The 12,737-nt window shown below is 40.2% G+C and overlaps 1 protein-coding gene across 1 annotated transcript in view; it reads left to right on the top strand.

Annotated features, from left to right (window-relative positions):
- Positions 1 to 12,440, top strand: part of bsna (bassoon presynaptic cytomatrix protein a) — a 106,278-nt gene extending 93,838 nt beyond the window's left edge. The window contains exons 12-18 of the mRNA XM_041054804.1: positions 644 to 972; positions 4,082 to 4,175; positions 4,624 to 4,755; positions 5,279 to 5,334; positions 6,184 to 6,336; positions 7,163 to 7,256; positions 12,210 to 12,440. Of these exons, the coding sequence (XP_040910738.1) occupies positions 644 to 972; positions 4,082 to 4,175; positions 4,624 to 4,755; positions 5,279 to 5,319 (596 nt within the window). The 3' untranslated portion in view covers positions 5,320 to 5,334; positions 6,184 to 6,336; positions 7,163 to 7,256; positions 12,210 to 12,440. The remainder of the gene's footprint in view (positions 1 to 643; positions 973 to 4,081; positions 4,176 to 4,623; positions 4,756 to 5,278; positions 5,335 to 6,183; positions 6,337 to 7,162; positions 7,257 to 12,209) is intronic.
- The last annotated feature ends 297 nt before the right edge of the window (positions 12,441 to 12,737 follow it).

Raw genomic sequence — 12,737 nt, 5'->3', positions numbered from 1 at the left:
ATTGTTGAGTCACCCCTGATACCTAAGACCTTGAATGAATGAAGTGACCACTCTATAAATGTATCCCACAGACTTAAACTAAGTTTCCTAAAGTTTACTACAGTAGGCCCTCAAATTATTACTGGAGCAATAATGAGTTAGATAAGATCCCTCTGAATTTCTTATTTAGATCTGTGGATATTTAATATCTCCGCTTGTTCAGACTGAGTTTGATGCCCTTTTACAATCAACTGCCCCCTCAGGGATTGGCAGTTTTTAATCATCTATATCAAGCGTAACTTCTCGAAGGAAACATTTTCTCCCAGAGCACCACAGCAGCTGTGTTCTTAGCAGTGAACTCATTAAATCATTGGTTTGATCTTTGCTCACAACTTTTGTCGTGTGTCATTCTCTCTTTCATTCTTGCTTCTCCTGTCAATGGTTATTGTATACAATCTAATAAAAGCTAAAACTTATAATAATAAGGAACCCTTACTGTAAAATAAATACTGCATTTTCTTAATGAGTGAATTGGAGCTTTGCCGTACAAAAGCTGAACCTTTTTTAAAGTTCTTGTGATAAGATGAGACAATTTTAGAACAATGAGTCCAAACTTTTCTTAAAATCTGAAAATAAAAGTTCTACTATCCCTTCCTCCATTCAGGCTCCTCCAGGTCTGGCAGCAGCTCTGCACGGGCTCAGGGCCCCCCAGGCGGGCCTACAGGCTCAGGCCGACAAGGCGGTCCGGGTTCCCAGACAGATGGGGGTCCAGGACAGAGGACCCAGCTCCAGCAGCAAGCCCAGACATCAACGGCCAGGCCAGGGCAGCCTGGGGCCGCAGCGACTACTGGACCTCAGCAGCAGACCCCAACCCAGGGTCAAGGCATGGGCATGGGGCAGGGGCAGGCCAAGCCAGGGCCGATGGGACCAGCAGGTGGACCCATGGGGCAGGCCAGGCAGACAGGTCCAGCAGGAACCACACCAGTCACCATGGTGAGCACAGAGAGGGAAGATTTGTAGAGAGAAATTGATGTGATAAAGATATGGTATGATTGTGATATATAGGATGAGGTTATTTTTGTTCGAACAAAAATAACAACACATAGCTGTCAGCAGTGTTAAAATGCAGTTCAGTGGCATTTCTGAAAATGCATTCAGATCAGATCTACAGTTATTTTTTCCTTCATTGCCTGGTCTTGTGATTGATGTGAAAGAAGAGGCATATGCTTTATATACCTACCCTGTTTGTGATGATGTCTTGAAGATCTAATGTGCCTCAGATAAAGCAGTTTAAAGCATATTTCTCTCACACACACCCATTCCTCTCTGTGGAGGCTCAGAGAGGGCATTTTAATTTTGGTTTTCTGTCACGAAAACTTTACTTTTCGATCTTCACATAACAAGCTTGTTTTCTTTGTTTCCTGAGGTCACAAAAGTACTATTTCATAATCGCGACAAAACTGTCTTTTAATATTTTGTCATCTGGACGTAACAAACCTATTTCTCAGCCAGTTTTGACCCTCATCACTGGCTTTCCCTCATCCCTTCACAATCCTAGATAAAAGAGCTGATCCATCTCCTCCCAGTTCATTTGGTTTATTTAAATTCTGCTGTGCCTCTGTTGGCAAGCCATATCTAACACTGTGATTAACACAGAGGCAGCTGATAACTCAGTGTAGCTGATTCACTGTCTGCGAGACACTCAAGAAATTGGCACTCAAAATGTCTCCCTGCAAAAAATCTATTCCACCCTGCATTTACTCCATAATCATAAATCCATGTAAATCTATTTGCTATTGAAGTCTAAAAATCTGGTTATGGCATTTAACACGAAAACTCATATAGTTCAACGATTCTCTTCCTGAATTTAGTCTGTTTATAATAAATATACAAATGTGTTGCCAGAGAAGTTGACAAAGCCACTGTTACATTGTTGATTATGAATATCCCAAATTATTCATGACGTGCTTTCACGGCTGAAAGGCATTCATGATTTTCATATTGCTGCATTGTTGTACTATCAGTGGGAAAGCAAATTGAAATAATTCATATGGTCTGATATCAAATTATGCAGGAATTTGTCTTGGAAATTATTCTAAAAGCTGCGCTGTGGAATAGCTCTGACAGGAAGCCATAAACAGCAAATGGAGTTTGTCATATGATTATTATTCAGTCTGCAAACTCATTCACTTACACGCTTATGTTAGGTCCATTGTGTAATTAAAAGCATTGATTAAGTGACTGTAAATAATGAAATGCTGTATGCTGTACTGTGCATCATAATGCATCACCTCTGTTTTGCTGCGGCTAAACTAGAGTCGGTGGGAAATAAATACAGAATATTTTGTGTGATTATTTGGCATCGGCTGAGAGTCTGTCAAGTCAAGTTTATTTAGAACTGAAGTGAAACAAAGAGCTTTACAGAAAACAGAAGACGCAAAATAAGAACATAAAAATGGGAGAAATGAGCCATATTTCCTGTGTTCAGATGGCACTAACTGTTATACTGATGGGTATCAGAGAAGATCTGGTCTCCATCTTTCCTGAAGTTACTCTCTGTGAGAGCAGCAGCCGTAGCCACTGTAGTTCAGTCCTTAGATGTTGAGGGCGGCGCAGGAAAGAAACACAGCAACACACAGAGCTTTTTCAAACAGCTCACAATGACTCAGCACATACCAACATTTCCAAACCAGTCCACTCAGAGAAAGAGATGAGGTGAGGCGAGGATGTGGGAAAATGTGGGACATCTACAGTGGCAACATTTGTAAATGTTTACTGGGTATTAAAACAAAAAAACTCTCACTCTGTCACTTTATTCATTTACTACCTTTTCTACTGCTTAGTACAATTAAAGAGCTTAAGTACAAATTTAACTGACAACAACAGCAGATTTCAGTGCAAAAACTAATGAAAGTTAAGTCTTGACCTTGAGAATAACAGTTACCATAAACTTACTGTAACTCAGGGTCCATCTGCTAGCTTTATTTTCCAGATCCCTTTAGCTGCATCTGATGGTCTGAGGACAGAGTTCCTTCAGGTGAAATGCAAGATGAAATGCAATTAAGTCTAGTTCTTACAAAGTTTCAAAAGAAAGTCTTCAATAAAGAAGTAAAAGCATAACTTCACATTCACACCATGAAGATAAAAAAGTGAAGAAAAAGATGTAGAAAAATAAAAACAACCATTTTCCAACATGGTTGTCTTCAGCCAAGGACAAAATTCTGCCAAAAAAAGGAATAATTAATGACAATAGAAAATGTCTCAGCAAATGCCAGGCTGAAATGTTGGCTTAAATTTTTTGATTTTCAGCTCTCCCTGTGTCTCCCTGTTCTCGAAGGCATCTGAATTTGAATCACCGTTTCATTTGGCAAATCAGTTCACTGTTGTTGTCCCTGCATCTCAAATGTTTCTCTATGCTAGGTGACAGCTCTCATATCAAGTGTGTGGCGCATTTGTCTAATGGTCCATTTTGACTAACTGGCTGAGGACTGCCTAGACAATATAACTGCACTGAGGAAATATTTGACCCCTGATCCAAAATGTTTCCCAAAAATTAAAACAATAACCAACCATTCTACAACACAACTTTGATCCACCATGTTTCTTTTTATTGTAAAATTCCAGTTGGACCTCCAGCGGCTGCTCTCTGTCAAAGGAGAGGACGATGACTGCTCTTTTTTCAGCAGGAATCCTCGGATTGACAGTTGACTCTGTTGACGATGCTGAAACTCATCATCCAGTCAGTCATCATTCATAACATTCAGAGAGCTGTCACAACACAACACAAAAGACGAGCGGATTTCTCCGTCTGTCTCTCCATCTCTTATCTGTTTTCTTTATCTCTTCTGCTCTTCCTCTCTCTTTATCTCTCACCGTCTCACTCCCATGAACCCATAGCCCTCTCATTCCCGTCCTTCCCCAGTTTTGTGAACATATGAGAGCCATTTCTCCTCTACCGTCTTCAATTAGCAGTGTTTTATTGTGGAAAGAGGGCAAATACTGAGCTGTTTGTGTTTCTAAATGATGAGCTTTATGCTACTTTTTGCTGCTTTACTTTTCTCATACTCTCCCTCTCTTTGTCTCTCTCCCTCTTTCTCTGCAGGCCAAGATCGACACGCCTCCGGCGACAGCTATTGGAGCAAAGGCAGCGCCCGTCATGGCTTCGAAAGCCGCCCAGCCCCCACTCACAGGCATAGGTACAGTACACTCATCACACCCACACACACCCACAAACACAGACACACATAACACAGACTCCCAGCACTCCCACGTCTTGCCAGCTGCAGCCCCACTGTGTCTGTATTATGTAACCGATGTGTGCTGTCTCATCTAATCTGAGATTAATCTGCGGATAATCCCACGGTGGAAAATACACAGGAGGGGTTTTCGCTTCATGGCACCCAATCAGCCCCAGTGTGCCAAGTCACTGTGTAGTGAGTTGGTCAGTTATTTAATTTAGTATTTAGTAATTTGGTTAATTTGTTGAGTAGGTAGGCAGTCAGCTAGTACGTAGGTAGGTGGGAAACACCAAAATGTGGTTGTATAAAAATAAAAAAATAGGTAGAAACCTGCACAGATACTGACTCTTCATCTCCTTGTGTCTTTTCCCGCCTCTCCTCTTCCCCTCCCTGTTTTTCTGTCCAGGCTCCAAGGCAGCTCCTAGGCCAGGAGGTATTGGCAGTGCAGCAGCAGGTCAGCCAGGCATGGAGGGAGACAGCGTGTTGTCCAAGATCCTGCCTGGAGGAGCTGCTGAGCAGGCCGGCAAACTGGGAGAAGGTACAGCAAACAAACAAATCACAAACAGCACACTTTAAAAAAAGTGATCTGACCTTGATATGATGAAAGACATCAGTTTTGTTTAAAAGGTAGCAACTATTACTGTTAACCATCACTGTCTTACTAGTACAATAATTGTTGGAGAAAGGTACTTCTGCATATTTATTTGATATTTACCTTACCTGGCACAGGCCCAGGGACCCAAGGTCTCACGGGGTCCCCTGAACCTCTGTTTGAAGTGACAGTTAAACATTCTTCTTGTAAAGTCAATCAAACAACTACAAAGAGACACAAAATGATGGCCAAGCACATTTAAAAGCATAAACATTACAAAGTTCTTGTGTTGAAAGTAACTCATTAGAGTGCTTTTGCTCTACAATGTTTGTATTGCATGTGCTGCCCAGTAAAAATTAAACAATCTCATCATTAGGAATGCAAACCAATCATCACAAATAAGTTCACCACTTCACACTGCTTAGCTGACATCTATTTAACCTCTTTTTCTTGTCCACCTTCCCCCCAGCTATCTCCGGTTTTGGCAAGAAATTCACCTCTTTCTTCTGAGGTGCTAAGATTAAGGTATGTATTCTTTTTTTGTTCCCTTCTCTCGTTCTATCTCAACAAGACAGCAAGACAGATCGTCCTTAAAGGAACAGCAGTGAAAACAGAACAGAGAACTGGAAGTTGATTTATTTTACAGGAAAGGCTGTGGCTGAGGTTCTTACATTCCAAACTGCTTTCCTCAAGCAGCTTGAAAACAGTAGTTTGCAATGCAACTCATTTTGTCTTTTACGTGGACTGATCTCATGAATAAACGTCATGATAGAGTTAAATAAAAATGTAGCCAACAGCGTGACTGACACTTTTCTGCTTCTCAGAAGATACAAGGCAAACATTAGACGGCAGTAGGATGTTTTTGGTCAATGATTCATGTACAAAGAGAAACTGGAAACATTTCCTCTTTACTTCAGTGAACAAGTGCATCTCAGATATTTGGTATAAAAATAAATCTCTGAGAATCACTGCTAGTTCAAAGTCTACCGGGATGTTGACAGATAGCTACAGCGTGTTGTGTGTTGACTCTTGTCAGCAGCAGAGAGTGGGCGGCTTTAAGTGGTTTACTCAGAACAGGCAGTGTGTTCCTGAAGCAGTGTGTCTATGTCTTGAGTGATTGTGTGTTTTCTTCTCTGTGTCTGTTTCTTTTTTTTTTTGCATGTGCAAGGGAAAATTTTAACACTGACAGTAACAGCGTATTCCTACTATGACACACAGGATATTTGTTTACACAGCAAGTTATCACAGCTGAATACATATCACAATGGTGCAATATATTATATTATATTATATTATATTATATTATATTATATTATATTATATTATATTATATTATATTATATTAAGTGACTGAATGTACCCATGCATTTGCAGGACTATGTAAATGTCAACTGATGAAGCCATGAGGCCTCGTACCAGAAAAACCTGTGAAGTTCCTGCTGCTTTTGTTTTACTAAAAGAGAGAGAGGAAGGAAGGAGGGAGAGAGAGAGAAAGGAGGGGGACTGAGAGGAGAGCTGAGCATACTGGTAAGTTTTTAAATTTTCACTTAACCTGCAAACTGTCTATCTTAGTAGGTAATTTCATCTACTACTGCAGTTTCAGTCCAGGAGCTGTGTATAGCCAGCAGTCTGTGGGTTTTGATCCAGCAGCTGTTTTCACTAATGAACTCAACATCAACCAGGGGAACTGATAATTGAAATCAGGTGCTGCAGTGGTTGAACTCCATGTTTGGTTGCAGCAAAAACTGACTCTTCTCCCTCAATAGCACCCTTTTTAATAGCACTTTCATCTTATAAGGGAGTTGGTGTTGTGAGGGTTAAACACTACTGTGCACTGACAGTATAATACTATATCAGTTAAATGTGGCTCTAATTGCCTTGAACAGCAGACTTTAGCTGACACGAGACAGCCATGTTTGTTTAGTTTTATTTCATTAAACTTCAAGTCAGACGTATCAGAGAGTGAAAAAAAATCCAATTTTTCCAATTTCCCAGTTGTAATTAAAATTTGGATCTTGACATGCACGCTAATAATAAATCAGAAACTGGTAATTACCATAACTCTGGTATGACAGGAGCGCAGCATAACCTTTTCAGAGACCAGACTAATAGTGTCTTGCAGTGACCCTCATCAGCTCATTAAAAGGAAAGCATTTTTCAAATTGTCTACCAAAATAATGGTGCCCATGTCCGTATTACTTTATTCAGCGTCCTGTGATTAAAAACATGTCCAGCGGACAGACTGGGACCCAGTGGAGTCAGTGTCTGGCCTAATAATTTCCAACCATGTATCAGAGGGTGGATGTTACCATTAAGAGAAACATGTCTGAAATTCTGCTGCTTCCCTTTGCAGCCAACAAGGACTGGGATCCTCCAGATACTTCATGTCTCAGGCCTGAGCACACACTGACAGAGAGAACACGCTGCTCTCTCTGACGGGCCAGACAGTAAGTTACTTCTAAATCTGCCTAATTGATCCCATCGAGATCTCGTTCACCTGTAGAAACCCACGCCGTGAAGCTTTACTGTCCAGATTCGATTTTGTAGATCTGGTTTGTGGATTGTGTTAATCCATCAAGATAATACTGATTGTATGTGGCATGTGTTGCTGCATGGTACTATCCATTTTGACAGTTTTTGAAGCTACCACTAAGAGGTGACAAGGTCAGAAATGTTCATATTCATCACATATGAACTTTAGAAGAATTAAACTTTGATATGCTTTGTAATTCCAAGAACAGCAACAATAGAAAGTTGTCTAGATAATCCATGTGAATTTTATTTAATTTTCCAAGGCTGATAATGCAGGCCCGCAAAAGTGACTTCATATAATATTCTGTCTGGGTGAATAAGATATTCAAACAGACTTTGAAGCATCATGGTTCTCTACTGAAACCCACTGTCATGTTTATCATCCAGGTCCTGTGATATTTGTGATATTTAGCAGCAACTGGATTTGTGGGATGACTCAGCACACCTGAATACTCAGCATGTTGTATTGTTTTTAAATGAAGAATTAAACTCTAAAAGCTTAAAAAATAGACGTGAAAGGACAAAAAAACTGTTACTGGAAACTAAACGCTGTTTTTGTAGCTTTGTAGATCACAGAAAAAGATCTACCACATGATCAAACACCAACACTGACTTTTCAAAAAATAAATAAATAAATAAAATATTAAACAGAACATTAATCTCACCCTTAGAAAAAAAATCTTGTTCTTTGAGCACAAGAGCGAAATTTTAATTTACTCATCACTCCGGGACAGTTGTATATCTGTAATTCTCCATCTCCGTATCTCCATTTTTGTCGTGCGGAGACGAGCTGTCTGTGTTGTCTGTTCCTGCAGCGCTGCCTGAAGCCAGTTTTTGTCGCTGCTTCTGTGTTGTTGCAGCTGTTGTGTTGTGGCCTGCTCCTGAAAATCACTGGCATCTGGGTTGTGTGAGTTTAAAAGCCTGCTCGGCCAGAAACTAATCAGCCAAAGTCAGAATTGTTCCAAGAGCACAGCAGTGATTTATAAACCACTGCCTGATTTTAACTTATTAGCTTAAATTGACAATGAAACATCGAACTTCAAATAGGATCAGAATCAAGCTTGTAGCTCATTTTGTCTCTTGACGAAGCAAAGAACCAAAATAAAATGCTTCTGAGAAATGAAACTAAACTGGAATCAGTGTTTGTCTTTAATCATTCAACCTGAGACGCTGAGCCTAACAAACATCAGAGCAGCTGATCTGTTTCCCTGACTGTGATGGCACCGCACTTTGACAACATTTAAGATCTAAAAATGTTCAAGCTTCACTTTGATAACAACACAGCAGAATTATTTCTGAGATGTGACACCTAAAGACCTCAGTGCTTAAATATAAACCTGCAAGAAGAACAATTGAAAGTGAAAATGTATGAAAGTGGCTTTGTGATTGCATTATACTAAACTGAAAACACAGGAGCAGGAGACGTGTGATTGTCTGGAACTAGTAATAAAAACTTGTCTTATCATTATGCTGAAGATGTCTAACACGTCAGGAGGGATGTCTTTCAAAAAGTAACTCTTCTTCCATCATCCTCAGTCAGCACATGTCGCTGGAGATCACAGCTCACGCTGTGTGTCTCACATGTTGTTGGGTTTAGGCTAAGGTTAGTGAAAGATCATGGTGCCGGATAAATACTGAAAAAGTCAAATCCATAAACATTCCCTCACCTTGACTAAGTGCTTTGCGTTGCTTGAAGAGAAGCAAAAAAAATGGTAATCATGCTTTATTTTTTTGTTAAGGGTGTTTTAAGGGAAGTGAATAAAATATGTTCATAGTGAACGTTTTGATGATACATTCAACACAAATAAAAATCATTTTGCCTGATGCAAATTAGCTGCGGTTGTGACTTTTAGGAAACTGAACTGAACTGTGATGTCAGCTCATTTAATGGCATGCAGCTCTGAAAAAGGATGTAGATGTGTGTCATGTGAGCTGGGGCAGTAAAAATAGAAGCAGCAACTCTAGGAAAATCTATTACATGCTTCTTTTTTCTCCCCCTATTTGAAGTACAGTCTTTTGCCTTGGTACAGTTGGTTTTGAAGCGTTTGATGCACCATGGGAGGACTAGCAGGCGTTGATGTTTCAGTTGTATTTCAGGCTGTGCACAATGTTGCATATGTGCCATAAAAGATAATGTTGTGAGTCTGAACTGTGTGCGTTTGTGTGCGCTGTGCAGCCATGCGCTGACTAACTGCCTCATGTGACTGCTGCAGAGAGAACTCTCTCTCTCCTCCAACACTCTACCCCTGCTGTCAAACATCACCGATTTTTTTTCTTTTCTTTTGCTTTCGATTTCTCACTTTCGTGCCGTCTCTCCTCGCGCTCTTCTCTGTCAAGCATCTCACTTTCTCATTCACGTGCTCTCTCTGCATGTCTTGTCTTTTTTCCTTCTATAACTGGAACAGTCTTCCCTTTTTGTTCTCTGTCTTTTCAACTTTCATTCCCCTACTGGAAATGTCTTCCTCTCTCAACTTGTCCTTGTCCCTCATTTTTCCCTCATTTGTGGCTTTTAGTTTTTTCTTTGTTTTGGGTTTTTTTTGGGGGGTGAGGAGGGGTAAAAAATATGGCCAAAAGTCTGTGGACAACCAAAGCACACACCAGCTAGTATGTCTATGTGTCCATGCTTATATGCATACATCTTTGCATGCATCACTGTGTGTCTCTGTGTGTGTGTGTTTGTACATACCAGTCCTTTTTTGAGGGCCCATGTTCACCAGAACAGATTAAGTCTGGTGCTGGGTGACACAGAAATGTACAGCATGTTTGGAGCAGTTAATCTGGGTCAGGCACAAGGGGGAGAGAAAACCAGAAGGCAGTGATTCTGAAATGATGCATATATCTATTTGGGAATCATGTTGCTGCCGGACCTATCAGGAAACCAAAATATCACGAAGGGGACAAAGAAAACCTGTAAATACGAGTATAGACTCCCAGAGATTCAAAAGTCTGACACCTTATTTGGCAAAGAATGAGGCTACATTTTTTTCTTACATTATTATTTATTATATTATATCATTCACTGGATATTATTCACTTTATTATCTCCTAGGAAACAATTTATTATTAAAAACTGACAAAACAGGTAGTTTATGTGTGTGTGTACCAGCAGATTGTCCAGGTTACTTAAGGTTAGTCTTGCTTCTTCCTGTGTTGGCAATGAACACTGAATCTTACTGCTCAAAGCAGAATATTTGCATTTAAATGTAATTTGTGGGACACAGGGTTGAAATGGAGTCACTGGATGCCACAGTGGCCACAGGTGTAGCCTGTCTTGGGTGCATAGGTGTTTTGCATTGGGGCTAATTACTGCAGTGTCTATAAATACACTGAATTGCTCTTTTGTTCTGTTTGCCCTGCTAGCCTGAGGTAGGAGGAGGCTTGTGATCAGAAGCAGAAGCTGAATGGAAAAGACATTGTGCTGGTTGCAGAAGCACAGCCAAGTCACTGTTGAACAAACATTAAGGCAAAGAAGATTGAACACTACTAGCTGGCCTCTACCTCAGAGTTGTGAAGCAAATTCGAAGTGCCATATTATACAAGAGACTTCACTCCTGTGTTTTTTAACATGCATCCTGCCCATTATGTTGACAAGTGCTGTGTCAGCACAGGCTGACATGGTGGGGACGTTAGGAATATCTCTGGCCTTGTTCTCCCGCTGCCTGGTTCCAGCTGGTTCATGCTGGAAATACTCACTAAAAAATAAAACGTGAAGAATATTTTTAAAACAGCCAAAACAAAAAACTTGCAGTTGGGTGTAGGAAGATCTGAGAGTAGAATTTTTCTCTATTGAATAAATGAAATACATAGAACAGATGCAGATGCACAAAGAAATGCTTGATGGAAGAAAGGTACCAGCCTGCTGTGAGCTTTCTCTACACAAATCCGTGGCACTGACAGTTTTATTAAAGAACAGAAAATATTTTGTTTCAACAATGGTCTTTGTCAGGTCTACATGCTAAAGTCTAAGATGATTGGTTTTGTTCTGCAAGAACCTTTCACTGCAATTCACCATTGCTTTTCCTGTGAAAGCAGTAGTGAACAAATATATTCATACAATTAAGTTATGTAACTCTTATGAAACAAATGTTACAAATACTGGTTCAAACAAAATTAATTAAAACAGATGAGTGCGGATCCAAGGTATTGTCAACCCCATTATCAACTTGGGATATGTCTCCCTTTTTATTTAAGAGGGAAATCAAAATAAATGGGTTTCTATTACCAAAGATTTAAATGTGTTCCACATTAATTGCAGAGAGTACAAGTCCAATGACTTTGACTTAGTAATGGCAAATATCTCATGACCTGGATGACTGAGAGCCCTTTGTACTTCAGATCAGCAGTGCATTTCTTAAGCCTTTTCACCATCTGGTGGCCAGCTTTATTTTTACATCATTTCAACTCCAGATAGTGAGCACCTCCATGTGAGAAGAGTGGTTTCTATTTTTTTTTCTCATTCAAAAAAATTCAATAGTTGTGTATAGTTGTGTTGACAGTAATTACATAGGTTTAGACCCCATGGTTAGTGCACACAAGCTGTAAAGCTCCTGTGTTACAAGAGAGGTTTTTTTCCTCTAATCTATAAGTTGTTGCCTCTCCATGTTGGAAGGATAACGGTTGCTGTTTTCTAAATAAGGTGATCATTTATAAAAAAATCTCTGATTGCAGGATATTACAAACAAGGTCGACAATAGCTGCAGGTGGTCATTCTGGTTGTGTGCCAACTGAATAAACTTTTCATGCAAAGCCTGTATTGTTGATGCTGTAATCTACAGACATCTTAATGAACCCAAACATATGGAGATCATAACCAGTGGGTTATGTGTATATTTTTGATTACATTACCTTTGTTGTTTTTTTTTCCCCAGATCATTCCAAGCCAACATCCATCTTCAGAAGGACTATCCTTGTTCATCCAGCATACCCAGCCAAAGACCGCAAACCAAACTACTGCGGAGCCCCTAGAACCATCCTGTAGTAGTAGTACAAAAGAGCAGCTGGGGGCCAAAAATGGCTATGAATTCAAGGAAGCAAGTTTGTTTTTTGCTGCTCTTTCTCTGTGCTAATAGAGGGATCTGTGTCGACATCACTGGAGTCCTACACAGATGTTGAAGACAAGTACCAATGGAGTCCATGTACCAACTTAGACTTTCATGTGGATTTAACACAGCATCTTCAATGAAGGGAAATAGAGGGGTAATGCTGATCTACTCCCATATGCTGACGACTCCACCATTTATTTGAGAGCTGCTTTTTCCTGCCTGCAGTGTACAGGAAATGGCAGCTTTACCATGGGCATGGAGGCATGCTAGGATCCTTGGTTTCACAGTCCTGTGCTCAAAATAGGAATAAGAGCAACAAACCATCCTCTCTCCTCTTTCCTTTCTCTTATCAAA

The sequence above is a fragment of the Toxotes jaculatrix genome, chromosome 2 (assembly GCF_017976425.1).
Source record: "Toxotes jaculatrix isolate fToxJac2 chromosome 2, fToxJac2.pri, whole genome shotgun sequence".
In the NCBI taxonomy this organism is placed as follows: Eukaryota; Metazoa; Chordata; class Actinopteri; family Toxotidae; genus Toxotes; species Toxotes jaculatrix.
Note: the sequence above shows the minus strand (reverse complement) of the source record. Positions and strands in the feature narration are given on the sequence as shown.